This window comes from Micromys minutus, assembly GCF_963924665.1.
Source record: "Micromys minutus genome assembly, chromosome: 12".
Taxonomy (NCBI): domain Eukaryota; kingdom Metazoa; phylum Chordata; class Mammalia; order Rodentia; family Muridae; genus Micromys; species Micromys minutus.
Window position 1 is genome coordinate 9,262,726 of NC_137981.1, and position 26,341 is coordinate 9,289,066.

General features: G+C 44.1%; 3 protein-coding genes and 1 pseudogene across 5 annotated transcripts in view; 2 read left to right on the top strand and 2 right to left on the bottom strand.

Moving 5' to 3' along the window:
* Positions 1-208: 208 nt before the first annotated feature.
* LOC308428025 (ubiquitin-like FUBI-ribosomal protein eS30 fusion protein) lies at positions 209-2,050 on the top strand (annotated as a pseudogene). The gene is made up of 2 exons: positions 209-258; positions 1,628-2,050. The product of its transcript is annotated as a ubiquitin-like FUBI-ribosomal protein eS30 fusion protein (transcript).
* A 3,130-nt stretch (positions 2,051-5,180) lies between these two features.
* RPL15 (ribosomal protein L15) lies at positions 5,181-7,176 on the bottom strand. The gene is made up of 4 exons (XM_080926879.1): positions 7,098-7,176; positions 6,456-6,637; positions 6,081-6,217; positions 5,181-5,534 (listed from the first exon to the last, which is right to left on the bottom strand). The coding sequence occupies exons 2-4, from the start codon at positions 6,625-6,627 to the stop codon at positions 5,229-5,231; spliced, it is 615 nt and encodes a 204-aa protein (XP_080783005.1). The 5' UTR covers positions 6,628-6,637; positions 7,098-7,176; the 3' UTR covers positions 5,181-5,228.
* Positions 7,177-7,321: 145 nt separating this feature from the next.
* Positions 7,322-16,798, top strand: NKIRAS1 (NFKB inhibitor interacting Ras like 1). 2 transcript variants are annotated; one of them, XM_080926183.1, is made up of 5 exons: positions 7,322-7,461; positions 12,362-12,472; positions 13,794-13,875; positions 13,960-14,035; positions 14,894-16,798. In XM_080926183.1, exons 2-5 carry the CDS (start codon positions 12,379-12,381, stop codon positions 15,134-15,136), a joined length of 495 nt encoding a protein of 164 aa, XP_080782309.1. In that variant the 5' UTR covers positions 7,322-7,461; positions 12,362-12,378; the 3' UTR covers positions 15,137-16,798. The 2 variants fall into 2 exon arrangements, with proteins under 2 accessions (XP_080782309.1, XP_080782308.1); XM_080926182.1 differs by having other exon boundaries at positions 13,794-14,035.
* A 256-nt stretch (positions 16,799-17,054) lies between these two features.
* UBE2E1 (ubiquitin conjugating enzyme E2 E1) overlaps positions 17,055-26,341 on the bottom strand; it is a 50,395-nt gene continuing 41,108 nt past the window's right edge. Inside the window, exons 4-6 of the mRNA XM_080926018.1 lie at positions 19,923-20,055; positions 19,153-19,300; positions 17,055-18,293 (exon numbers count right to left, since the gene is read on the bottom strand). Coding sequence (XP_080782144.1) covers positions 18,196-18,293; positions 19,153-19,300; positions 19,923-20,055 — 379 coding nt within the window. The 3' untranslated portion in view covers positions 17,055-18,195. The remainder of the gene's footprint in view (positions 18,294-19,152; positions 19,301-19,922; positions 20,056-26,341) is intronic.

Here is a 26,341-nt window from a genome sequence, read left to right on the forward strand (position 1 = left end):
GAATTTGGCATCGCGTTGCCTCAGCCTCCTGAGTTGCCCGGGTTACAGGGCTGAGCCACTGAGTCAGAAGCATTTCATGGTGTCTAGCAGTATCCACCAGCTTCTTTCTACTCACCGAACTTTAGGAGCAAAACATCCATCCAGAGTGACAGACAGAAATCTCTGCAAATATCGCCCAAGTGTCCCTGAATGGCATCCCTCTCTCGCTATGGATCTACAGGCTTACAGTTGGGACTGCTTGTCGGAGTGTGTGGAATGGTAGATGTAGAAGTCAGCAGAACAATATAGAACTCAAGTTTCTTTTTTTTCAACAAATCACAAACTGGCTGAACAAGATAGAGATTTATGAGATAGGAGCACTTGTAGGCTAGAGGGTCCGAGGCAGGCTTTGTTGGACTAGAATCCAGATGTGGGCTGGGCTGTTTCCTTTGGGCACCTGGGGAAAGCCTCTGTATGTGATCCTGTGATCCCCGGCTGTCTGCAAAACTGGTGCTGCTGGGCTAAGTCCTCATCAGAATGCTCTCCCTCCCCCCCCCCCCCCCTTCCGCTCTCTTCCCTCTCCTGCCTGTTCTCTACTTACAAGACCCTTAAGATCACATTAGGTCATGGAAAATTTCCCATGTCAAAGTCAGATGATAGAAACCTTTATCTTGTTTTGTAACCCAGCATGTTCATAGGCTTCAGGTCCTTGACTGTGGACAAAAGGGTGCCACTGTTGCCTTAGTAACTGTTCTATTGCTGTGAAGAGACATCATGACCAGGCAACTTGTAAAATAAGTCATTCGGGTTGGACAGATGGCACAGTTGTTAAGAGCACTGACTGTTCTTCCAAAGGTCCCAAGTTCAACTCTAAGCAACCATATGGTGGCTCACAGCCATTTGTAATAAGATCTGATGCCATCTTCTGCTGTGTCTGAAGATAGTTACAGTGTACTCGTAAATATAATAAATCTTTAAAAAACATTAAAGAAGTCACTTAACTTGGGGAGCTTGATTAGTTTCAGAAGGTGAGTGTACGACCATCAGAGTGTGGAGCAGGCGGTTCTGAAGCAATAGCTGAGAACTTAAATAGCAAGACTGCCTGAGCTGAAAATACAGAAAACTAAGCATCAACAAGTTACTGAACTATTATATTGGAAAACAGAGAGAATATTGAGATTTTTGTGATATTAATGGTAAGTGTCACCAGTGACTGAGTTGCTTGCAACAGATTTGTCCTACAGATTTGAACTGGGTGGGGATCAAAGAATGAGAATGATCTTTTCTAAATGTTCTATTTTTAACTGCTCAGCCATTTCTCCACCCCCATTGATTACTTTTTGAATTTTCCTTTGTGATGAGTGAAATGCTCTAGTTCAGTTAATAATTAACCTCTGGGCCTATGTAGTATGCTTATTCCATCACAGAGCTTTTGTGCTTAGATAATGCCTAATTTCATCACTCACCAGTTGGTCCTAAACCAGCACTGCTCCATAATGTAGTTTCTTTATAGGACAAGGAGATTTGAAAGCAAATTCGTTGAGGTGTTTATAGCACACCAAATAGTTAAGTTTGAAAGGACGAGGTGCTGTTTAGTGTGACTTGAAAGTATGTTTACGCTTCCTCTTTCCTGACCCCATCTTTGCAGTAGCAGCAATGGCGTCTACGCGAGAGCAGCCAACGTGCAGCTCTTTGTCTGCACCCAGGAACTACACACCTTCGAGGTGACCGGCCAGGAGACGGTCGCCCAGATCAAAGCTTATGTGGCCTCACTGGAAGGCATTGCCCCGGAAGATCAAGTCGTGCTTCTGGCAGGCTCGGCGCTGGAGGATGAGGTCACCCTAGGCCAGTGTGGCGCAGAGGCCCTGACCACTCTGCAAGTAGCTGGCCACGTGCGGGGAGGTAAAGTTCACGGTTCCCTGGCTTCGATGGAAAAGTGAGAGGCCAGACTCCCACAGTGGACAAACAGGAAAAGAAGACAGGCCTGGCCAAGGGGTGAATGCAGTACAACCGCCGTTTTGTCAACGCTGTGCCCACCTTTGGCAAGAAGGGCCCCGATGCTAATTCCTAAGTCCTGTTGTGATCCTGCCACACCAATAAAGCCATTTTGCCCAGGAAAAATAGTATGTACAACAAAAGCAAGCTTTTTTTCATCTGCTCCTCCCCCCCACAGGTTTTCTCTGTGTAGTCTTGGCTGTCTTGGAACTTGCTCTGTACACCAGGCAAGTTGACTTCAAACTCAGATCCACCTTCTAAGTGTAGAGATTAAGGGCGTGCACCACCACAGGTGGTCTGAGGACTAAAGCACAGAGAAACTATAATATCTTGGGAGTAGATTTGCCACTGTGGGTCATCCTGGGGGGATGGAAGAATATTGAGCCAGGGTATTGCTATATAGTCCAGACTGGGCTGAAATCCATAGCAATCATTCCAGCCTCTCAAATGTTGGCATTACAGATAACCAGGACCAGCGTTAAGAGGAATTTCTAAGGAAGCAGTTTTTTCTAACCCTCTATGTGCACTGTACTCCTATGCAGAGATTGCACACACAATTCAAGGCTCACTGAAGACCAATAATTAAAATCTTCTAGCTGGCCAGCCTTCCCAACACTGGACTAAAAGCTTCTAAAAACAAGCAAAGAACTTAGGATGTATAATATCCTACCATTTGACTATGAACAAATGCTAACTGTATTTTAACATCTCCTGAGCCAGGTGTGATGACACACGCATGTAATCCCACGACTCACAGTAGATACTGGGCTGCTGCTAACTTGAGGCCAGTCTGGGACCCATAGGAAGGCAGTCTCGACAGCACAGTATTTCTAATAGTGCACACAAGGCACTAGATTCTATACCTAGGATCATGTAAGCTTGCTAAGGTAGCAGGTATGACTAACACTTGAGAATGTCTTCAGGACAATAATCCGGGCATATTCCTGAGAGTAAAGGTGAGTACCCAGTAAAGGCACTTTTCTTTTCTTTTTCTTTTTTTGGATTCAGGGTCTTTCTGTAGTCATAGTTATCCTGGAAGTGCTCATCTGTAGATCAGACTGGCCTGGAGCTCAGAGATCCATCTGCCTCAGCTGGGATTAAAATTGTATGCCACCACCACCTAAAGGCAGACTTAATGCAATGCAATGCCTGCTACTCAGCCCTTTCTAAAACACTGTACTGCTGATGTTCCTACCTACCTCCCAAGTGTGAAGGTGAAATGTACAGTCCTGAGCAGTAATTTGTGTGGTTTTTGAGTACATCACTTATGTTCTTTATTGATAAAATATGAAAACTGGGTATACTAGTATCAACTCAAGGCCAACCTGAGTTATACACTGTTACTGTCTGGGCTGGAGAGGTGGCTCAGTGGTTAAGAGAACTGACTGCTCTTCTAGAGGTCCTGAGTTCTACTCCCAGCAACCACATGGTGGCTCACAAACATCTGTAATGGGATCAGATGATCTCTTTCGGGTACTCACATACATAAAATAAATCTTAAAACCAAAAGACTGTCTCAAAGAAACCAAGAGTGTAGAGACAGAGGTAAGTGGATCTAAGTTCCAGGATGGCTTAGTTGACACAGCATGTACTTTTTCAGCCAGGATTTCAGAGATCCTTTTTCCTGACAGTGTTGATGGATGCCTGTTATGATTCCTGAACCTTTGAGTTAAAATGACAGGCTCAGCTATATGAAACAGAAATAAACCCCGAAACCATTAGCAATGGTCACACATAACTAAAATTCCAATTATTTGGGGAAAGATCTACAAGGAAGGCTGAGGAACTGAGGCCAGCAGAAAGATTTACTATGCATATAAAAGCCAGGATCAATTTAACTGCTGAACCCCCTTAGCTGCTGTGTAGGCTGAGCTCAAAGGTGGTAAGGACAAAAGCAAACCGTAACCACTGGCTAGCAGAAAATCTTTCCAGTATCAAGGGCTGAACTGAAAGCCTCAGTGCCAGACCGAAGCAGTTTCCTAATTCTCAGGATATGTTCTCTCAAATTATGCTTGCCGTTCCTCATTTGCTTTAACATAAAAAAATAACATAAGGTCCACTTGTTTAACAGACATTTATTACTTTAGTTGAACAACCTCTATACACAGTGAGTTAGTTGTTTTGCTGAATAGAAAAGAATTTTAGGTCTTGACTTTTGAGTCTAATATTTTCTGGAAACCAAATCATCCTTTTAAAAATCTCCGAAGAAAAGTCTGTTTAATACTAAGCCAGCTGTTCAAAACAGCAAACCCAGATAGAGACAATTTCTATTTCTTCCACACTCAAACTCACTATGGGAAACTACTCCAAGGTAATGAACAAGCAATATAAAAATGGTATGTGTGGCCTTTATGAAATATTAAGAACATCCAGACAGCACCAAGAACCAGCAATGCCAGAAACTACCTATGGGTAGATGTAAACAATGAAATCCACTGCCAATAGACTTTTCTCATCCAAGATGTGAGAAAGACGGTAAGCCCCCACTTTGGTCTTTCTCTATTGTGGACTGGAACATTTTCTCTATATGGTAGGCAGTCCTGAAACTAGAGATGCACCTGCCTGTGCACACACCAGCTGCTCCTTAAGTTTGACTTGCAAGCTTGATTACAACTTATGTTTGCTTGGCTGGTAACTTGCAACCACATGGTTACTAGCCTACAAATCCTAATGGAAATAACCTGCCGTAAGTATGCCCTGCCCCATCCAATTTTCAATCTTCACCAGGTTCAAAAATCTGCAAGTGTCAAACCTATACTCTAGATCCAACAGAATGCGAAACTCAACAAATTTACCTAGTCTTCTGAAAATGGAACACTGGACCCAATTTTCAAAAAATGAGTTCTAGTTGATCTCACTTTCCTATGCATGTTCACAAAACAGGTTTGAAACCCTCTTCCTACACAGTTCTGAGCAAAATCCAACTCTAAAGTTTGCACTCATCTAATTCCTGAACAGGCACTCACTCCAGTCAGCCAGAAGACACCCTCATGTCCTATGCACACATCTAGGGCTTTCAGGACTTCTACAGGGTCTTGCACACACGGCACCACTTGGTGCACTATACCCTTAATCCTCTAAGCAAATAATGCAAAGAATGCACATCAGAAACAAGATACACCGCCACTTGCAGTTTTCAATCCTCCCACAAAGCACTCATGACAATCTGTAGACTAGTTTTAACAGACAACACCTTTATGCAGAAATGACTGTCCTAAATTGTTTATTGGATATGAATTTTACAAATACGTGTATTAGCGGTAACGGTGGAGCTGAAGAGTGTTGCGCCTTCTCCAGGCTGCACGGCGAGATCCACCAATAGTGTGGTGGAACTTGTGACCCTTTCCAAGGCCACGGCTCTTGCGGCCGGCAGATGTCAGCCCGCGCATCTCCCTGTGCTTGTGGACTGGTTTGGTGATCCACTGCGTGTCAGGATTTCTTCTGATAGCTTTATGGAATGGATCAATGAGGATGACCTCGAAAAATTTATATGTGGAATCTTCACCAACCCAGTAGGAATTCAGGACTCTCAAAGCCCCACAATGGCGCCCAGCTCTCTCCTAAATTAGGGGAGGAAATACCAGTCAGTTTCCCGTACTACTTACAGCAGTAAATCAGACAAAAACACTCCCAACTCTGGGACATCAGATGAAGCAGGCCAGTTCCCCACATGCCTAATTAAAAACTAGCTTAAACGACAAGAGATGTAGACAGAACACATCATTTCTTATTCTCTCTAACACCAGGCATGAAGTTGAGTGCGACCCCAGTTCCCTTCAGTAACAGGGATCAAGCCTGCACCCCTATACATAATTTAATGAAAGAAAAAAGTTCCAGCTTCTGGTAAGGGGCCTCCTACAACAGAACAGAGCTTAGCAACATAAAAGTAACTAATCAGAGCATTAGCATGTAAGCCCTTTCAGTACACACTTAAACACTGGAACAGTAATAGAGTTGGTAATGATTGCTTTTTGCCAAGTTTAACTACAAACCACCTTCAGCCAGCCCACCTTAGACTGAGTGACACTCCACTGTGTTGCCCCATTTTTTTCTTGTCTACCTCCCCTAATGGATTGTCAAGACAATTGACACTTCAAGTCACTAACCTCAGCAACAGACTGAAGGCTTCGGGCAAATTTCAGCTGGTTAACACCATGGTGGACAGGCTTGCCATAAGTTGCACCCTTAGGAACTGGGCGTTTGCGACCACCACGTCGGACACGAATCCTGTAGATAACATAACCTACACAAACAAAAAAACCCCAAAACATTAGACTCAATGAAAACTTCCCAATGCTTCCTTTCAATTAAAAAGGTAGGTGGACTGTGCGCACTAAGTTTATCTGTAACCTTTATCACATTTTGGCATAGCTAAATTAGCCGGGCTTTTTCTTTGCTGGTGTGTGTGCGGGGAGGGAATCCGAACTGAGGCTCAGGTTTCTGGGGCAGTTACAGATCCCCCACACGGTGCGCTCACGTACCTTGCTTAGCCTTGTACCCCAGCCTTCGCGCCTTATCTGGCCGGGTGGGGCGGGGAGCCCGGTGCAGCGCGGAGAGCTGGCGGTATTGCCAGCAGCGGACCCTCAGAAGAAAGCGCATCACGTCGGACTGCTTCTTCCTCCATAGCTCCTGGATGTACTTGTATGCGCCCATCTTGGCTCACCTTTGGGAGGAAGAAGCAAATCGAAAGAGCGATCGCTGTCAAGGACAGTGACTAGAGCGGGTCCGTCCGTCCCGGCGCCCCACCGTCCACCGGGGATGAGAAGGCTGCAGGGCCGGCTAGGCGGGACTGACTAGCCCAGGCTCGGGGAGGCCGCCAGGACTGGCAGCCGGGCTGTGACCGGGAGAGCTTCGTCTCACCCGGGCGGCCTGGTGACAGACAGGCCGCGGCCAGGCTTCCATCCCACGCCTCCGTCAGTCCCGGGCCCAGCTCGGATCCTGCCGCCATCGCGTCTCTCAAGCCTCCCGAAGGCTGTCTATCCGCCCTCTCCCCCCCCCAGTATCCTGACTAGATGCTCGTGCGAGGCAGAAGCGCCGAGGCCGCAGGGTCGCTGGGGACGGATGGCTCGAGACCAGCGCGATTCGCGACGGATAGAAACGCAAGAACCGCCCAGCCTGCCTACCTGATGGCTGCCGCCAGAGGAAAGGAAGAAGCCCTTCTCCCACAATCCTTTTGTGGCTCCTCCCCCCACCTCGGCGACCCTCCTTCCGGTGGGGCGGGGTGGCCGCACTGTGCCTCTTGGGACATGTAGTCCGGACATGCAACCAGGTGGGCGGAGTCAGGCTGGGACCGCCCGGCGCTTCCGGATGCTCTCCCCCAGCTCTCAGCAGAGACTGAGTCGCCAAGGCTGCGGAAAGTGAGAGGCGGAGAGTTCGTGTGCGTCACCAGCGCAGGGCCGGAGGAAGCAGGTCGGGGACCGGCTCCAGAGGGGCGTCTTCGGACTGCGGTGACCGGCGTGCCACTGTCTCACTGCCCCGCAGTGTCAGGTTGGTGTCTCCGCCGGCGCCTCGCTCCGTGGTCCCGGAGCACCAGGACCGCTGGACGGCCGTGGCGTGGGCGCTGGCGAAGTGACTGCACGCGTGAACGTCGCGCGTGTCCTTGAGGCCCGCCGGGGACTTGCGCGAACCAGGCTAGCGTGTGGACTGTTGCGCCTGTCCCCCTCCCACTTATTCTGTGATGGATGGGAACCCTGAGATGCTAATGCCAGAGCCCCGGGGCTTTATTTTATGGACGTTTTTAGGATAGCAAATTGTTCATTTGCCAAGACCTGTTCCAGAAAGAAATGCCTAGATTGCTGGCATTCTGCATTGCGTTCTTTGTTGAGAAATAATGGTGTATTGGAGTTTTTGCAGCTCCAGAATTTTCTTTTTTCATACAATCATGCGCTTTTAATAAAGTCTACACTTGTTTGTGGCCAAGATTTGGGAATCATGTATCATAGAATAAATGACAGTTTCAGCATTTTAAGAGTCTTCACCTGTGCTATTTAAAAATTCATATATATATATATCGCTTAATATGTGCAGAGCTCAGTCTCAGCTGTTAGCGATGCAGTACTAACAACGCACAAGTTCTAACTTGGGAGAAAGCCTTAACACTAAGCTATGTATTGCGTTTGATGCCAAGTGTAAAGGACACACACTGAGGGAGTGGAGGGGTCTTGAGCTAGTACAATGACAGTTGTTCTAGCGTCCTGTTGGAGGATGTAGCCAGTGGAGCCTGGACTGGGAGTGGGGGGTGAGGGAGGCCTGGACCAAGGGGTAGCAATTAACTGACTCACTCCTTTAAGCACATCTGGTGGAGCTTGCAAGTTAGGATGGAGTGCAGGACAAGATTTCTCTTTTAGGACAGTTTAAAAGAGTTTAAAGATTTATTTTTAGTTTTATGTGTGTTTATGTATGTTTACTTGGATGTACCTGGGGCCCACTGAGGTAAGTGGAAATGGTTGAAAACGTCCATGTTGGTGCTGGGAACTGAACCCCGTGGGGGTGGGGTTGGGGGAGGGCTCTGCAAGAGCAGCAAGTGTCCTAAACTGCTGAGCCTCTCTCCAGCCCCCAGGATAAGTTTTCTTGAGAAAATAGTGCTGAAGAATAATAAACTACAAGTCTGTGAGTGTAGTTCAGTGGTAGAACACATGTGTCTTAGGGTTTCATTGATGTGAAGAGACATCATGACCAGGACATTTTATAGAGGAAAACATTTAACTGGGGCTGGCTTACAATTTCAGAGGTTCAGTCCATTATCATCATGGCAGGAAACATGGCAGTGTTGCATGAGGCAAACATGGTGCTGGAGAAGGAACTGAGAGCTCTACATCTTGATCTGTGGGCAGCAAAGAGAGATGTGCCTCACTGGGCGTAGCTTGAGTATAGGAGATCTCAAAGCCCACTCCCACCCCACTATGGCACACTTCCTCCAGCAAGGCCATACCTCCTAATAGTACCACACCCTTTGGGTAAAGGATTGAAACACCAAAGTCAGTGGGGGCCATACTATTCAAACCACCACAGTGTACTTAGCATTTAGGAATCAGAACCAAGCTGAGGGTAGGGCTAGCTGAGACGAAGGGTTAAGTGACAAGAATACCAGTGCTGAAGGGACTCTGGCCAGCTTGAATGTGTTGAACACGGCAATGGGGGAAAGGGCTTACCCTTCTCCCCTATTCCCTCTGCCTTTCTAAGAGCCATTAGATTGCATTCCTAAAGCTAGCTACCAAGGTCTGTTCCCTTATTTGGCCACTTCTTCCTCCTGTGGCTGACCACCAAGGTCCAGCTATCCAAGTATCAAAGTCAAAAGCCTACTTTGGCTCACCTAATTAATGTGCCCAACTAAAATTAAACATCTCATCCTAATACCGGATTGCTCCTTGTACCTTTAGAACCACCATTTGCCTATGAGGTAAGTCCATCTCCTCTCTATCCTTTCCCCTTCAGGACAAATGCCCACCCTTTCCTTTGTTGCTTTCCCCTTCTCTGCCACCCTCTATCTCCTGCCTTTCTCTTATTCCCCTGGGGCAAATAAATATTTGTGTTAGAATTTGGTTGTGATAGTTTGTATTAGCCCAGGGAGTGGTAGGTTTAGAATGTGTGTCCTTGTTGGAGTAGGTGTGTCACTGTGGGTGTGGGCTTAAGACCCTCACCCTAGCTACCCAGAAGTCAATCTTCCATTAACAGCCTTCAGATGAAGATGTAGAACTCTCACCTCTGCCTGCACCATGCCTGTCTAGTTGCTGCCATGCTCCCACCTTGATGATAATAGACAGAACCTCTGAACCTGTGAGCCAGCCCCAATTAAAATATCCTTTATAAGACTTGCCTTGGTCATGGTGTCTGTTCACAGCAGTAAAACCCTAAGACAGAAGTTGGTACCAGGGACCTAGGGTATGGCTGTGATAGGCCTGACCGTGCTTTTGTTTGGAAGAATGTGGATTTTGGGGGTCCTGAGCCAATACGTTTCCTTTCAAGGACCAATAGAGAAAAACATCAAGCAGTGTTCTGGAATCAAATCCAAGGAGCTAGGAAACCACTGAGCAATTCTGAGAATGAAAGTTATGTTTTAAAAACTTAGTTGGTTTGAGGCTAAAAGCTAAGAGAAAAATGGAATAGAGAGACTAGTGAGGTTATGTTAGTTTCCCCAACAGCAATTACATGTTTTATTTTTCTATGTGCATTGATGCTTTGCCTGCATGTATGTCTGAGAGTGCCAGATCCCATGGAGCTGAAGTTACAGACATTGTGGGTCCTCTGGAAGAGCAGCTAGTGCTCTAACTGCTGAGCCATCTCTCCAGCCCTAGCAATTACATTTTAAAATTTAGTTTTCAGAGATTAAATTTTTCTTTTTGCTAACTGTCCTGGAAACTTCATGTGTAGACTTCACACCTGAGTTTCCTCAAGTGAGGAGGTCATGTTCTCCCCACCTGGTCTCCACTGCAGAGTATTTAATGGCTCAAATAAAACACTTATTTTATAGTTTGTATATCAGAAGCATCACTAGGTTAAAAACTCATGCCATCATGAAGAAGAACATCAGCCCAAGGTCCCCTGCAATCCCTTCGCTCCTGTCTTCCTTCGTTTAGTCAGGCCCTCTCTAAAACTTGTCTCATAAATACACTTGTGCTCAGTTCCCCACCCCAGTCTTGAGCTCCGAGTCTCAAGGTTAATTCAGCCACACGTGCTGTGATGGCTATTACCCGTTATCGACTGGACTATACCTGGAATAAACTACACTCTAGAAATGGAGGACAGAGCTCTGATCCAGATCTCTAGGCTGGCAGACACAGGCTTAATCCAGATCTTGACACGGAATACATAGGTTTTTGATCTGGATCTTGAGGCACAGTGGCCATGAAAAGCCTAGGCCCAGGCAAGGTGGTACAGACCTTTAATTCCAGGAGCCTGAGGCTAGCAGATCTCTGAGTTCAAGTCCAGCCTGGGACAGAGCAAGTTCCAAATAAAAAACAGTTTAGGTCCAGGCATGCAGTACACACCTTTAGCCTGGGCCATGCCTTCTGCTGGAGACCTGCATAGGGACAGTGGAAGAAGGAAGACCCCCTCATCTCCTCCTGCCTGCACTTACCAGCACATCTGTTGCAGTCTACTTCAGGATTCCAGTTTACACAGAAGCACCCACCCTCGTGGGACTGAGCAACTACTAGATTCTTGGACTTCCATTCACAGCTGCCCATTGTTGGGTTAGTTGGACTGCTGACTGTAAGTCATTACAATAATTTCCCTTAATACATAGAAACACTCTGTAAGTTCTGACTCTAGAGAACACTGACTAACATACATGCAAGACTCCTTTTAAAGTAAGTTCTCAAACAAGTTTCCAGGGTTAAGATGAGAGCATCTTTGAAAGACCATTTCTGTGAAAGTAGAAGTGGGGAACTGGAGAGGTGGATCTTTGGTTTAGAGCCCTGGCTACTCTTCCAGAGGACCCCGATTCCAGAGCCCACACAGCAGTTTACGACTCTCTGTAACTCGTCTCAGGGGCACCAATGTAGGTGCTGGGAATTGAACCTGGTCCTCTGCAAGAGCAGCCAGTGTGCTTAACCATAGAGCTATTTCTATGTTTTTGCCTCCCAAGTGCTGGAATTAAAGGCTGTGCCGCCTGTTTCCATTTTACTGTGTCTGTGTGTGCACACTTGGGCGAGCATTCATGTTTTGCCTGTATGTATGTCTGTGTAAGGGAAACCCTGGAACAGACAGTTGTGAGCTACCATGTGATTGCTGGGAATTGAACCTGGGTCCTCTGAAAGAGCAGCCAGTGTTCTTAACCCCTGAGCCATCTCTCAAGACCCACCATTTGACATTCTCCCCTACACAGGGTTTCTCTGTGTATCAGCCTTTGTAGACCAGGCTGCCCTTAGATTTACAGAGATCTTCTTGCCTGCCCTTTGAGTGCTGGATTAAAGGCATTTCAATATTTTTTGTTGTCTTTAATGAACCTTTTCTTTTTCATTTTACCTTAGCTGTTGATATTTGTCTTTTGGAAAAACAAAAGCCTTGAGGAAAATTTTACCTGACTCATGGTAATCCTCCTGCCTCAGCATTTTTCTAGAGTGCTAGGATTGTAGGCGGGAGCAAGCCATGCCTAGAGATGCACATCCAAACTCGTCTAATCCACTGTGCATGGAGCTGAGGCAGATCCTCCTCTGTCTCCTGAGTACTGGGTTATACACACTTCCATTTGGGTGTTTTTACAGTCTATCCAGATGATCTGTGGCAATACATAAGACACCTTTAACAGTGATCTAAGGGAGCAGGTAGCTGGGGAGCAGAGTGTGGTAAGATGACCTTGTTCTGGATCTGGAGTCCCTGTATCACTGCTTCAACTTAAACTCTAAGGGAAAGGACTTATTTTAAAGCCCCCTCTTTCTCTCCACAGTGTCTTCCCAGGAAACGATGGGAAAGGGCTGCAAGGTTGTCGTTTGTGGGTTGTTGTCTGTTGGGAAAACTGCAATTTTGGAGCAACTCCTTTATGGGAATCACACTATTGGTAAGATTGTTTATCTTTCTTAGTTTCTTTCTCTGAAACTGGTGAAGGTGCTTGTTGCTCTTGCTGACTGGTGGAAGAGTAAGTGGGGGAAGGAAATGGGGCTCTGCTGACATTCAGCAGTGCTTGCTGCATGTTCTAGAGCAGGTCAGAAACAAGTGGTTTGTAGACACGAGTCACTTGAAAATGGGGTCCTGTGCACCTGCATCAAACCGGGGTCTAGGGATCAGGTTCTGAGGTAGCAACACCAAGTGACAGTGTTCTTCAGGCATAGCCTGCAGCTGCTGCTGTTTAGGCTTAAACACTAAGAAATGGCTGTTTGCTTCAGTGTGACCTAATGTGTAAACTGGGATTATCTCATTCATTTATTCCTTCAATGAGTAACATTCCATCTTCCCTATAATGTGATGATGGTGCTTTGCTGAGCTCGAAGGGGAAGATGACGTTTCTGCCTTTAATGAAGTTATGATTTTGGTCAAGAAGATACACAGGTTAAAATAAACTGAAGCTTATGTAAGAGATTAGTAAATATGATCTTCAGAGCATTTCTTTGTGGCAAGTACATATTTTATCTTTTATCAGCCATTTTGGTGACCTTTCTGTGGTCGAAACTGACCTGGACCTCAGAGATCACCTGCCTCTGCCTCACAAGTGCTGGAAATAAAGGCGCTTGCCACTCCCGCCGCTGATATCACCTAAGAACTAATTTCTTAAAATTAAAAAAAAAATTATTGTATGTTTGGGTGGGGAGGAGAGCATTCATAAAGATTAAAGAGTAGGGGCTGGAGAGATGGTTAAGAGCACCAACTGCTCTTGCAGAGGTTCTGAGTTCAATTTCCAGCAACCACATGGTGGCTCCCAACCATCTGTAATGGGATCGGAAGCTCTCTTCTGGTGTATCTGAAGACAGCTACAGTAAGTTCAGACTGTAAAAACAAACAAACAAACAAAACCAAATAAATAAATAAAATGGAGCTAGTTCTCATCAACCTTTCAGCGGGCCCGAGGAATTGAACTCAAACACCAAGCTTGAGAGCCATCTTGATGGTTCAAGAAATATTTTTAGAAAAACAAGATACTACTCTTCATTTTGAAGAAATTAGCGGACACGTGGTCATTATATATGGTGCAGGGGAAACCAAGTAAGCCAGCCTCAGATGCACAGGGAGCTCGTGTGTGGCCGACTCTGGTTCTCTCTCTGAAATACTGTCTCACTCTGTAGCCTTGGCCTGGAGTTTATAGCATTCTGCCCGCCTCTGCCTGGGTGCTGGGATTCAAGATGTGGACCCCCTGCCCAGCCCACCCTGGCTCCTTTTTCCTGCAGGGATGGAAGACTGCGAGACGCTGGAAGACGTGTACATGGCATCTGTGGAGACAGACCGTGGCGTGAAGGAGCAGCTGCACTTGTATGACACCAGAGGCCTGCAGGAAGGTGTAGAGTTGCCAAAGCATTATTTCTCATTTGCTGACGGCTTTGTTCTTGTGTACAGTGTGAATAACCTCGAGTCCTTTCAAAGAGTGGAGCTTCTGAAGAAAGAAATTGATAAGTTCAAAGACAAAAAGGAGGCAAGTGGCTGTGTAGATACCTGTGTGAAGTCTGATGCCGTCTGAGTGGTAACGTGCATTCTGTGTGGTTTACACATTAAAGCTGGTCAGTTAGGCCGGCAGGATCTGCAAGCACAGCTGGCCGGCCCTTGTGCAAAGCGCTCCTCTTCTGTCTCTTGCTGGGTTTTACTCTGTATGTGGTGCGGTTTCCAGGCTCCCTAGCTCGGGTACTGCATAGTTCAGTTTCATCGTCAACTCCAGAACACGTGCAGAAGCTTTAAGTCAGCACCAGCTCCTTTCTGTCTGCCACTTTCCTTCTGCTTGGAATTCACTAATCTCAGATCGTCACCTCAGAGCCAAACAGCACCCCGGTTAATAGTCTGCCCAGATTCCTAAACTTTGTTAGTTTCTTGAGACAGAATTTTTCTGGCTGTCCTGGAACTTGCTTTGTAGAACAGGCTAGCTTCAAACTCAGAGATCAGCCTGCCTCTGCCCCCTAAGTACTAGAATTAAAGGTGTACACCGCCATCTTTATGTTAAAGACTTACTTTATTTTTAATTATGTATGGGAGGAATTAAATGCACCTGAGTTGTCATATTTCTTTCACATCTGAGGGTGCCCCTGCCAGCCAAGTACTAGGGCTTCATACTTGCTAGGTGCATTCTCTACTTCCCCAACTTGTTTCTGAACAAGGTTTAACTAAGTTGCCGAGGCTGGCCTTGAACTTGCAGTTCTCCTGCCTCAACTCCAGAGCAGCTGAGTTTCCTCAACATCAGTTAAGTAAAGCAGTTTGCTAATGAAGGGCAGGAATTACTGACCCGTCTGCCTGCCACTGTTACTGATGGTACCACTGTGGTCTTCTCGTGGTTTTCTTCCAGGTGGCAATCGTTGTGTTAGGAAACAAGCTGGACCTTTCTGAGCAGAGACAAGTGGATGCTGACGTGGCACAGCAGTGGGCAAGAAGTGAGAAAGTGAAGCTGTGGGAGGTGACGGTGACGGACCGGCGGACACTGATCGAGCCCTTCACTTTACTGGCCAGCAAGCTCTCCCAGCCGCAGAGCAAATCTAGCTTCCCTTTACCTGGGAGGAAAAACAAAGGGAACTCCAATCCCGAAAACTGAGTCAGGCCTTGAAATGTCTGCAGCATGGCAAGGTTATGACTTACCGTGGGTCCTTCACAGACCATGTCTGGGCCTATGGAACCGCTAAGTGGGTATTTAATGCACTTTATACTCAAGTTACTGGGCTAGTTTATTGCTGCTGGACATTATTTTGTCTTGATTTGAAACCTGTTGTTGAAATCAAGCTTGTTATTTATTCTGCACTTGTCGGCAATAATACAATAAAATTTGGAGAGCATGCAGCATACCACGGGAACCCTCCCAGCTTGTCAGGAACCGTCATACTCACTGTAAGTTTATGCAAATCCCTAGTGAACAATTAAGTCGTTACTGTGTGTATGGACCTGGCCTCCTTCCATCTACGCATGAACTTCAGTGGTGGAACTCAGGTAGCTGAGCTCTCCTGGCGAAGCACCTGCCCCACTGAGTCACCTAAACAGGCCCAGAATTGTGTTTTTAAAAGGTTGATTGCTCAGGGCTGGAGAGATTGCTCAGTAGCTAAGACTGATTGATGCCTTTGCAGAAGAGCCAGGTCCAGTTTCTAGCACCTACTTGGTGGCTCACAACCACCTACTCCAAAGGCTTGAGTGTATTCTCTTGGTTTCTTCAGACATTGCATGCACTTAGTGCTCATATATATGTACAGCAAAAACATACAGAATAATATCTAAAAAAATTTAAAGATCAGTTACCTAATATCTGAGATTATAAAGCTTGGCATTTGCTTTGTCCCACTAACAACTTTGGACCTCTGTGGGTTAAATTCTCATTTCACAGAGGCTTTGCTGAATAGAACAAAAGCAGTTTTGCTTTGCTCTAAGTATCTTAGGGTTAGGATGAGTGGCTTTTGTATTCAGAGTCCTGTTTTTATTCTATAAGCTAGGCCTGTGCTGACAATAAAATACTGGGGGGGTCTTTAGAAACCAGCTAGGCTGAAGAGTGGGGAAGCATCCCTTTCCTTCTAATAACCTTGTCATATACAATAAAATGTCAGAAATACAGACTTGCCATTAGTTTTACATATTAATCTGAGTTTGTAATTGAGTTTATGGAAAATCTTACCAAGATTTGAGCAGTATTATTGGTCACTGTATTAAAAAAAGATTGCCAGACCTATGCAAAGAACAAATTGCTCGGTGGTTTCAATTGTAAGTCAACTTTAACCATTTAACTGAAAAGCAAAACATGAAGCAAGGTATTGTAAAGATTGCATTAAGGCAAGAAAAGTATGGAATCTTTGATGCCATACTTTTAACTGTGGTTGGCTCAGTCCCGTGACTTCAAGCCTCAAGCCAAGGACCAGTGTGAATAACAAAACCCATCAGCACTGTTGCTGCTTTCCTGTTGGTACTGAGGCTGCAACGCGAGGCTTCACACATGTGGATCATTAACCTTTTCACTTTGTGAGAAAGGGTCTTAATAAACTACCCAAGCTTCGAACTTGGAATCCTTGTCCAGACACCCTGAATACTGGGATTACGGCCGCCAGGTTTGCCCTCCGTCCCCTTAAAGACGAGGACTTACTATATGACCCTGGCTGGTTGAGATTATGCAGACTAGGCTAGCTGACCTCAGATCCTTCCCAGCTGGGACTAGAATCCCCCAGGTCACCCAGTCCTCTAGCCTGCCCTTCCAGGTATTTACTTTCAGCCTTTTCTTCTTTGTATCAATTCCTGCCTGGAGTTTCTGGGTTTTTTTTTTTTTTTTTTTTCTTCTTTCTCTTTTGACTGCCTTTAGATCTTGTACTTTAATATACATGGTAGTTACCATGTTTTTTAAAATGCTAGAGTGAACATGTCCTGGGTCATTTTTTTTCCCTTTTTTCTTCTTTGAAACAGGGTCTCATGTAGCCTAGGTTAGTTTCAAACCCAGTGTGTAGCTGAGGGTGACCTTGAACTATAGTCCTCTGGCCTCCACCCACTCAGGGATGAAGGTGAGTGTGTACCTGCCTGAGTCTGGAGCAATGGGCAGGAGTGTACTGAGTAATGGAATCTGCTCTGCAAGGTGAGCACCAGCTTACCAGGGCAGTTTGTTTCTCAGGTGTCTGCTGCCCTTTCATCTGCAGATAGAAAATGCTCGGGAAAACAGGCATATGTATCTTTGAAGCTTACCTGGTTGACTCTGTTTATTGTTTTTAAGGTATCTCTAGGGGGGGCTCAAGAGATGGCTCAGAGGTTAAGAGCACTGACTACTACTTCCAGAGTCCTGAGTTCAATTCCCAGCAACCACAGGGTGGCTCACAACCATCTGCAACAGGATCCAATGCCCTCTTCTGGTGTGTCTGAAGCAGCTCCAGTGTACTCATACACATAAAATAGATAAAAGTATTCCTTAACCTGCTTCAGAAGCACAGACTGCAGAGAGGAAATGAACACAGCAGGGTCAGTAGTTGTTCTTAATATTGTTTATTAGCACAGTAACAAATGCAGACATAAGTCTAAATCAACCAATTGACTGAACAGTTCCTATTCCACACTTAAGTTAACAGCTTAAGGTATTTCACTACAGGTTTCCACAAATCCTGATTGAACCCTTGAAGTCATTTGTATATAAAATAATTAACTAGTGGTTTCCTACATGGTGTCTTGTAGGCAGGTGTCCATGTCACATACACGAGGTAACAGACTCATCTTTGCAAACGTGTTAAATACCGCTGTGTCCTTCTAAGAAGGAAAAACAAATTCCAATTTTGAAACAAGAAAATAGGACTTTACATAAATGGCATGTGTATAACCTATATGTATAACCTATACAAATTTAAGCTGGTTTTGAAAGCACAGCAGACTACAACCAATGGAACACAAGTGTCTACACATGCATCCTTTCCCGTTGTACTAAAGTCAGCTAATCTTGCAAAGTGACAGCTCTAAAAGTCGCTATTACCAGTGTGTCTACTGTAGCAAGATACCTTAAGTTACAACAAAATCCTGGGAAGTCAGACTGAATAATATCTGTTATAGAAATACCCTACTCTTTACCAACTCCCACCCCCACCCTTTCAAAATCATAAGCAGCTCTCTCTGTGACAGACAATCATGTAAGAACTGTGGAAACCCAGTTTATGTAGCGTATCTCTTGGTCCACTGTCTGGCCATTCTGTCGTGTTCTGCTCTGTTGGTCATATACTGAGTGGCAATACTTCCCACCAAAGGGTCAGCTGGAAGAAAAACATGTAGATTACTTTGGAGAAAGAAAATCAGACACTTTGGATGTAAACACACAGCAGTTATCAACATGCACATGTTTAAACATTGTCAGAAAGGTGTTTTCTAATCTTTAATAACAGGTTTTAAAGGGGTTTATTTCATGTCTGTGGATACTCTGTCTGCAGGGTATGGTTGTGGGCCCCTACTGGGTGCTGGGAGCAGAACCTGGGTCCTGTGCAAGAACAATTGCTTTAACAGCTGGGCCACTGTTCAGCCCCTTAATCTCAATTAGGTTGGGAGGAGTGGCCTGGCTTTATTTTCTTATTCTACTTCTCTCCCAACAAGTGACACTCTTTGGACTTCATGTGTATGACCAGGCTCTTGAGTCTGGGATATTCAATGCTCCAGAACCAACTCTGTTCAACCCATTAGAGCTGTGGATGTAGGGAAGTCTCTGTGGCTGGTGCCGCTGGCAATATCTAATTGTATGCTGTATGCCTTGAAAAGGCCGAAGCCCAGACCTCCGAATAAATGTGTTTCTCTGAAATTAGAATGACTAAATTTGTATGTTTAAGCAGAAAAATAAATCCTTTCTTTTTAAAAAAGCTTCATTCCAATAAGATTACAATTCTGAAATCAGCAAGTATTTGGCAGAAAAATACCTCTTCCTAAAGTGGGCACTGGCTGTGGGCAAGTGCTCAGCGAACCCTCAAGACTGGCAGCAGCTGCACCCGGCCTTAGTAATGAGCCAGAGTAGTAAAGTGGCTGCATTTTCCAACTAATGCACTAAACTCTTGATTACAATCAATGTGCCTCGAGAACTTGGGTCTTAGCTCATGTGGAAACAGTGCATATGACTATTAGTCTTACCAGGGTTGCAGTCTGTGAGGAGTGAGCAGATAGAGAGGAGGACTTTCGAGATGGTCAGTGCTGGGCTCCAGTTGTCTTTCAATATGTCCAAGCAAATAACTCCTTGGCTATTAATATTACAGTGATAAATTCTTGTACGAAATGTAACCTGAAAGTAAGGAAGTTGTCAGGCAGCATTCAAGTGGGGACATCAGGACATTTCAAGTGCCATCTCCAACAGAGTTCACAGTTTACGGCAGCACCAATCGCCTAAGGCGAGCAGTCTCACACTGTCTCCTTACCGGTTTCCTTTTCTCATCAGGCTAGCTGCAAGCTTTTGATCCTCCCGCATGCTTGTTTCCAGACTGTAGGATGACATATGTGCTACTAGTAACATCTGGCGTAATTTTAACGTTTTAAATATGAATGTCTAAGTTTGAATTGCTGGTTATTTGCTGGCCTCTTGTGTTGGCTGTGAGTAACACACTGCTTTGGAGTGTGGATCAAATCTAACAAACTAGACTATAAACAGCACAGTTTTAAGCACTCACCCCTAGAAATGCCTATTGCCAACTAAGGAGCCAACCCGATCAACAGTCATCACTTTCATTTAAAACTAGCAAACACTACACAGCAAGAAGCTGAGCTCTTCCTAACTGGAGTGACTGGGTAAGGAGGCGTCAGGAGGGCAGCAGTACACACATGGGTGAGGTCTGGCTTTTGTGACCACACTGAAAACCTTAGTCTCTCTCAAGGAACAGTTAAGTGAGACGACATAGGGCATTCCTTACCTTGGGAGGCTTGAAGGGATACTCTGGTGTAAAAGTGATGTCGAGGAAGAATACTCCACCCTCATACACAGACCCTGGAGGCCCCAGAATGGTTGATCTCCACTCATATATGTTGTCACCTTTGGGACCAGCGCTGTGAAATAATACATGAGCAGATAAAGACATGGTGACATTGTATCAGAAAAAACAAAAAACCAAAAAATCCTCCCCTTCATCCTTTTGGTTTAACGTCTGGGTTCTCTTCATACAGAGATTACGGTATAAAGTCACTAGCCAAGTGAGCCATGACAGAACAACACCAGGTCTATTCTAAACATACTAGCTTAGCTACAGCTAGACATGATACTTTCCTCAACTCTCACATGCAAGGTAAACATCAATTAAAGATTCGTGTCTTGGAAGCTAATCTAAGCTGCTGGCTATGATGCTTCAAAGAAACTCAGGACAAGTTTCACTCAGTACCTGTGGCTCCTCCCAGCACTTCTCCTGCCCCTCCTCCCAGGGATAGGGCTTCTGCTTCCCTTCCCCCATCTTCACTTCACTGTACAGCTCAGCTATCTTAGCTATGGCTCTCTTGGTCCACCCTGCACCCCTGGCCTCTGGCTTCTCTCTTGGCTTGCTCCATGCCCCTCCTCTCTTCCTCCCGATCTCCAATGGCTCCATTCAGTCTGCTAGCTAGGTTCAGTCTGGATTCTTCCAGAGATGTTTCTGTATGTTCCCCCTTCTGTCTACAATAAAACCTCCTCTTCAACCACACCTAGGAGTGATCATGTCCTCATTTTTCACACAGTGACAAGTTTTCTCATAGTTACATCATTAAAACCTTTTAAGTAACAAGAGTCTTTACCTTAACTAAAGTGCTTGGCAAAGTTTGGACCCTGGTGAGGCTGATAAACTCCACACAAAGACATACATATGCACATATGAACACACACACACACACACACACACACACACACACAATTGCTTTAGCTAATAGACTGTGCTAAACTCCTCCATTGCTGGTCTCCTCAGACAGTAGTTCAGACTGTCTTGAAACTCACAGTTCTGACTCAGCTCCCACAAATGCTGGGTCATGGGTTCTCACTTATCAAAAGTTAGCCTGTCTGTGTCTCCTGCTTAACCTCCAGTGGGATGGTCACTAGGAGAGAGGTTAGGCCCTTGGGGACACTTATGTCAAGGTAGAAGTCCTGTGTGAGCTTAGTGTCCTAAAACAGACTTCACCACCATAACATTAGCTTCTTACCTGCCACCTTCGGACAGTGACACAAGACAGCTGTCTGAACACTAAGAAATGTTCCTCATTGAACTTAAACTGCTAGCACTTAGGTCTTGGATGTCTCATCTCAAACTGACAGAGGAAAACTAAGCTCTTTAAAGTTCAATCAACACCATTCCAATCTGCCACCTAAAACTATTCATTGTCAGACTGGCAAGATGGTTTAGCAGGTAAAGGCGCCAAGCCTGATGACCTAACTTCAATCCACAGAACCCACATGGTAGATAGAGCCAACTTTCCATAAACACGTGGACCAGGCTATCCTTGAACTTGGAGACCCATTTATCTCTTCCTCTAGACTGCTGGTATTAAAGTCCTGAGCCACCACACCAACATTATAACTTAAAAAACCCAAGAACACCCAGTAATTTTAGGAATAATTCTGAAGATTTAGTTTTCTGTTTAAGAAAAACACTGAAGCCCTAGGATTGAAAAAAGGACCGTGAAAGCTTGGCTGGAAGCAGGCAGGTAGACATTAGCAGGAAGTGAGAGTAGAGAAAAGGGCCCTGATCCCTGATGTCCATATTTCAAAACAGTCCAAGCAATTTGTGGCATTCATGATCTGATTGCTACTCCATAAAAGTAAAGACTCGGCACTTCTTGGGAGCAAGAGGCTGTGAAGACTGCCAACTGGCCAGAAGCTAAGCTCAAACCTTCACCAGCGTTAAGTCACTTCTGGATTGTTACACCTGGGAAGGAGGGTACTGCGAGTACCTGGCAGGTAGAGGTCAGGGATGCACTAAGCACCCTGAAGTGCACTTGACAAAGCACAGCACATAATTACTTTAGCTGCAGACCTTGAAGGGCATGGCTCAAGGTCAAGCTTAGAAAGGAAAGGGTTCTAGCTGGTTACAATAACGGCTCTCATTGTTTCACTGCTCTGTGCCTGCTATAGAAAAAGAAATACATAAGGCGATTGTTACTGTTGGATCTGTGCTATCAGTATGGTCCCTAAGTGAGCAACATCACCATCCCTTGGGATTGTGTTAGAAATGTACACACTAGCAGACACAGAACCAGGTCACTGCCATCATGACTCAGGGCCTACCCACAGAAGAGCCTCAGAAGTTGACAGGTGAGCCCCCACTTCTTCCCCACTGACTATCTGGGGACAGACCACTGGGAACTCTCAGAGCACAGGTAGTGACTAGGAACAGTCTGTTCCAGCCCAGACAGAGCTGCTCCACCTCCATCAGGACTCACTGCCTGCCTGCAGAGAACCGAACACCCAGGAGCAATCTCCCTCCTGAGCCTAAGGGCCCTCAGACCCACAGGAGAAACAAGCTCCAGTCAAAAGACATCGAGATCACCTAACATCACAGATAACAAGATGGCAAGAGGCAAGCATAAGAACCTAAGCAATGGAAACCAAGATATCCTGGCAATATCAAAACCCAGTTCTCAAAAGTAGTGGATATCCGAAAACACCAGAAAAACAAAATATGGACTTAAAATCATACTACATGATGATGATGGAAGTCCTAGAGAAGCATATGAATACTCCCTTAAAGAATCACAGGAGAAACAAGAGAACACATGTAAACAAGTAGAAGCCTTTAAAGAGGAAACACAAAAATCACTGAAAGAGCTACAAAAAAGCACAACAAACAGGTGAAGGAATTGAAATAGAAACAATAAAGAAATTACAAAAGGAGAAAAACCTGAAGATAGAAAACTTAGGAAAGAAATCAGGAGTCATAGACACAAACATCATCAACAGAAAACAAGAGATGGAAGAATGGATCTCAGAGGCATAAGATAACATAGAAAACATTGACACATAAGTCAAAGAAAATGCGAAAGTCAGAAGCTCCTAACCCAAAACATTCAGGAGATCCAGGACGCAATGAAAGACCAAACCTAAGGATAATAGGTGTAGAAGAGAGTGAAGACACCCAACTAAAAGGCACAGTAAATATCTTCAACAAAATCATACAAGAAAACTTCCCTAACCTAAAGAACGAGATGACCACAGACATAAAAGAAGCCTACAGAATCCCAAATAGATTGGACTAGAAAAGAAACTCCTCCCCACACATAACAGTCAAAACACCAAATATTCAAAACAAAGAAAGAATACTAAAAGCAGTAAGAAAAAAAAGGACAAGTAACATATAAAGGCAGACCAATCAAAATTACACCAGACTTCTCAACAGAGACCATGAAAGTAAGAAGATCCTGGACAGATATCATATAGATGCTAAGAGTACAGAAATGCTGGCCCAAGTTACTATATCCAGCAAAACTCTGAATTACCATAGATGGAGAAACCAAGACATTCCAGAACAAAACCAAATTTACACAAATGTCCACAAACCCAGCCCTACAAAGGATAATAGATGCAAAACACCAACACAAGGAGGGAAACTACACCCTAGAAAAAGCAAGAAAATAATCTTACAACAAACCCCAAAGAAGAAAAGCACACAAACATAATTCTACCTCTAACAACAATCACTATTCCTTAATATCTCTTAGCATCAATTGACTCAATTCCCTAATAAGAAGACAATTTCAGACTGGATATGTAAACAGGATCCATCATTTTGCTTCATACAGGAAACTCATCTCAGAGACAAAGACACTACCTCAAAGACTGGGAAAAAACTTTCCAAGCAAATGGTCCCAAAAAAACAAGCTGGAGCAGCCATTCTAATATTGAGTAAAATAAATTTTCAACCAAAATTTATCAAAAAAGATAAAGAAGGACACTTTTTACTCACCACACGAAAAATCTATCAAGACTCTCAATCCTGAACACCTACGCTCCAAATACAAGGGCACCCACATTCATTAAGAAAAACAAAACAAAACAAAACAAAAACAAAAAAACCCTACTAAAGCTCAAAGCATATACTGCACTACACACAATAATAGTGGGACACTTCATCACCCCACTCTCATCAATGGACAAATCATGGAAGCAGAAACTGAATAGAGACACAGTGAAACTAACAGAGGTTATGAACCAAATATATTTAAGAGATATCTATAGAACATTTCATTCTAAAACAAAATATATACCCTTTTCTTAGCACCTCATGGTACATTCTCCAAAACTGACCATACAATTACAAAACAGGCCTCAACAGATACAAAAAGATTGAAATACTCGCATACCTCCTATCAGATCACCAGGGACTAAAACTGGTCTTCAATAACAAGAAAATTGACAAAAAGCCCACATACACATGGAAGCTGAACAACGCTCTACTCAATGGTAACTTGGGCAAAGAACAAATAAAGAAAGAAATCAAAGACATTTTAGAATTTTAATGAAAAGGAAGGCACAACATACCCAAACTTATGAGATGCAATGAAAGCAGTACTAAGAGGAAAACTCATTGCTCTGAGTGCCTCCAAAAAGAAACTGGAGAGAGCATATACTAGAAGCTTGACAGCACACCTGAAAGTTCTAGAACAAAAAAGAAGCAGATACACCCAAGAGGAGTAGACAGATACCAGGTACCAAAGTTAGATCAGGAACAGATAGACCATCTAAACAGCCCCATAACCCCTAAAGAAATAGAAGCAGTCATCAAAAGCCTGCCAACCAAAAAAAAAAAAAAAAAAAAAAAAAAAAAAAAAAAAAAAGCCCAGGACCAGATGAGTTTAGTGCTGAATTCTATCAGACCTTCATAGAAGACCTAATACCAATATTCTCCAAACTATTTCACACAATAGAAACCAAAGAAATACTACCTAACTCATTATACTCATACCTAAACTACATAAAGAAACTATAAATAAGAAGAACTTCAGAACAAATTCCCTCATGAACATTGATGCAAAAATACTCAATAAATTCTTGCAAACCGAATCCAGAACACATCAAAATGATCATTCACAATGATCAAGTAGGCTTCATCTCAGTGATGCAGGGAGGGTTTAATATACAGAAACCCATCAACGTAATCCACTATATAAACAAACTCAAAGAGAAAAAAAAAAAAAAAAAAAAAACCAAAAACCACAAGATCATCTTATTAGATGTTGAGAAAATTCAACACCCCTTCATGTTAAAAGTCTTGGAAAGAGCAGGAATTCCAGGCCCATACCTAAACATAGTAAAAGCAATATACAGCAAACCATTAGCCAACATCAAATTAAATGGTGAGAAACTTGAAGCAATCCCATTAAAATCAGGGACTAGACAAGGCTGTCCATGTTCTCCCTACCTATTCAATATAGTACTGAAAGTCCTGGTCGGAGCATTAGATAGCAAAAGGAAGTCAAAAAGAATACAAATCAAAAAGGAAGAAGTCAAAATATCACTATTTGCAGATGATATGATAGTATATTTAAGTGACCTCAAAAATTCCACCAGAGAACTCCTATAGCTGATAAACAATTTCAGCAAAGTAGCTGGATATAAAATCAACTCAAACAGATCAGCAACCTTTCTCTACTTAAAGGATAAACAGGCTGAGAAAGAAATTATGGAATCAACAGCCTTCATAATAGTCACAACAATATGAAATACCTTAGTGTGACCCTAACTAAGCAAATAAATGATCTGTATGACAAGAACTTCAAGTCTCTGAAGAAAAAAATTGGAGACGATCTCAGAAGATGAAAAGATCTTCCATGCTCATGGATTGAAAGGATCAACATAGTAAAAATGGCCATCTTGCCGAAAGTAATCTACAGATTCAATGCAATCCCCATCAAAATTCCAATTCAATTCTTCATAGAGTTAGAAAGAGCAATTTGCAAATTCATTTGGAATAACAAAAAACCTAGGATAGCAAAAACTATCCTCAACAATAAAAGAGGAAGAATCATCATCCCAAACCTCAAGCTATATCACAGATCAATTGTGATTTAAAAAAAAAAAATCATGGTATTGGTACAGAGACAGGCAGGTAGCTCAATAGAACAGATCTGAAGATCCAGAAATGAACCCACACACCCATGGTCACTTGATCTTTGACAAAGGAGCTAAAAACATTCAATGGAAAAAGGACAGCTTCTTCAATAAATGGTGTTGGTTCAACTGGCAGTCAGCATGCAGAAAAATGAAAATAGACCCTTTCTTATCTCCTTGTACAAAGCTCAAGTGCAAGTGGATCAAAGACCTTCACATAAGACCAGGTACACTGAAACTATTAGAAGAGAAAGTGGGGAAGAGCTTAGAACA

Excerpts from the sequence above, each read along its gene's own strand:
- RPL15 (XM_080926879.1), bottom strand. The coding sequence starts at position 6,627 with ATGGGCGCATACAAGTACATCCAGGAGCTATGGAGGAAGAAGCAGTCC. Across the intron at positions 6,218-6,455 it reads GGGGTACAAGGCTAAGCAAG|GTTATGTTATCTACAGGATT; the intron begins GTACGTGAGCGC and ends TTGTTTGTGTAG. Across the intron at positions 5,535-6,080 it reads GCCTTCAGTCTGTTGCTGAG|GAGAGAGCTGGGCGCCATTG; the intron begins GTTAGTGACTTG and ends CCCCTAATTTAG.
- NKIRAS1 (XM_080926182.1), top strand. The coding sequence starts at position 12,379 with ATGGGAAAGGGCTGCAAGGTTGTCGTTTGTGGGTTGTTGTCTGTTGGG. Across the intron at positions 12,473-13,793 it reads TTATGGGAATCACACTATTG|GGATGGAAGACTGCGAGACG; the intron begins GTAAGATTGTTT and ends TTTTTCCTGCAG. Across the intron at positions 14,036-14,893 it reads AGTTCAAAGACAAAAAGGAG|GTGGCAATCGTTGTGTTAGG; the intron begins GCAAGTGGCTGT and ends GTTTTCTTCCAG.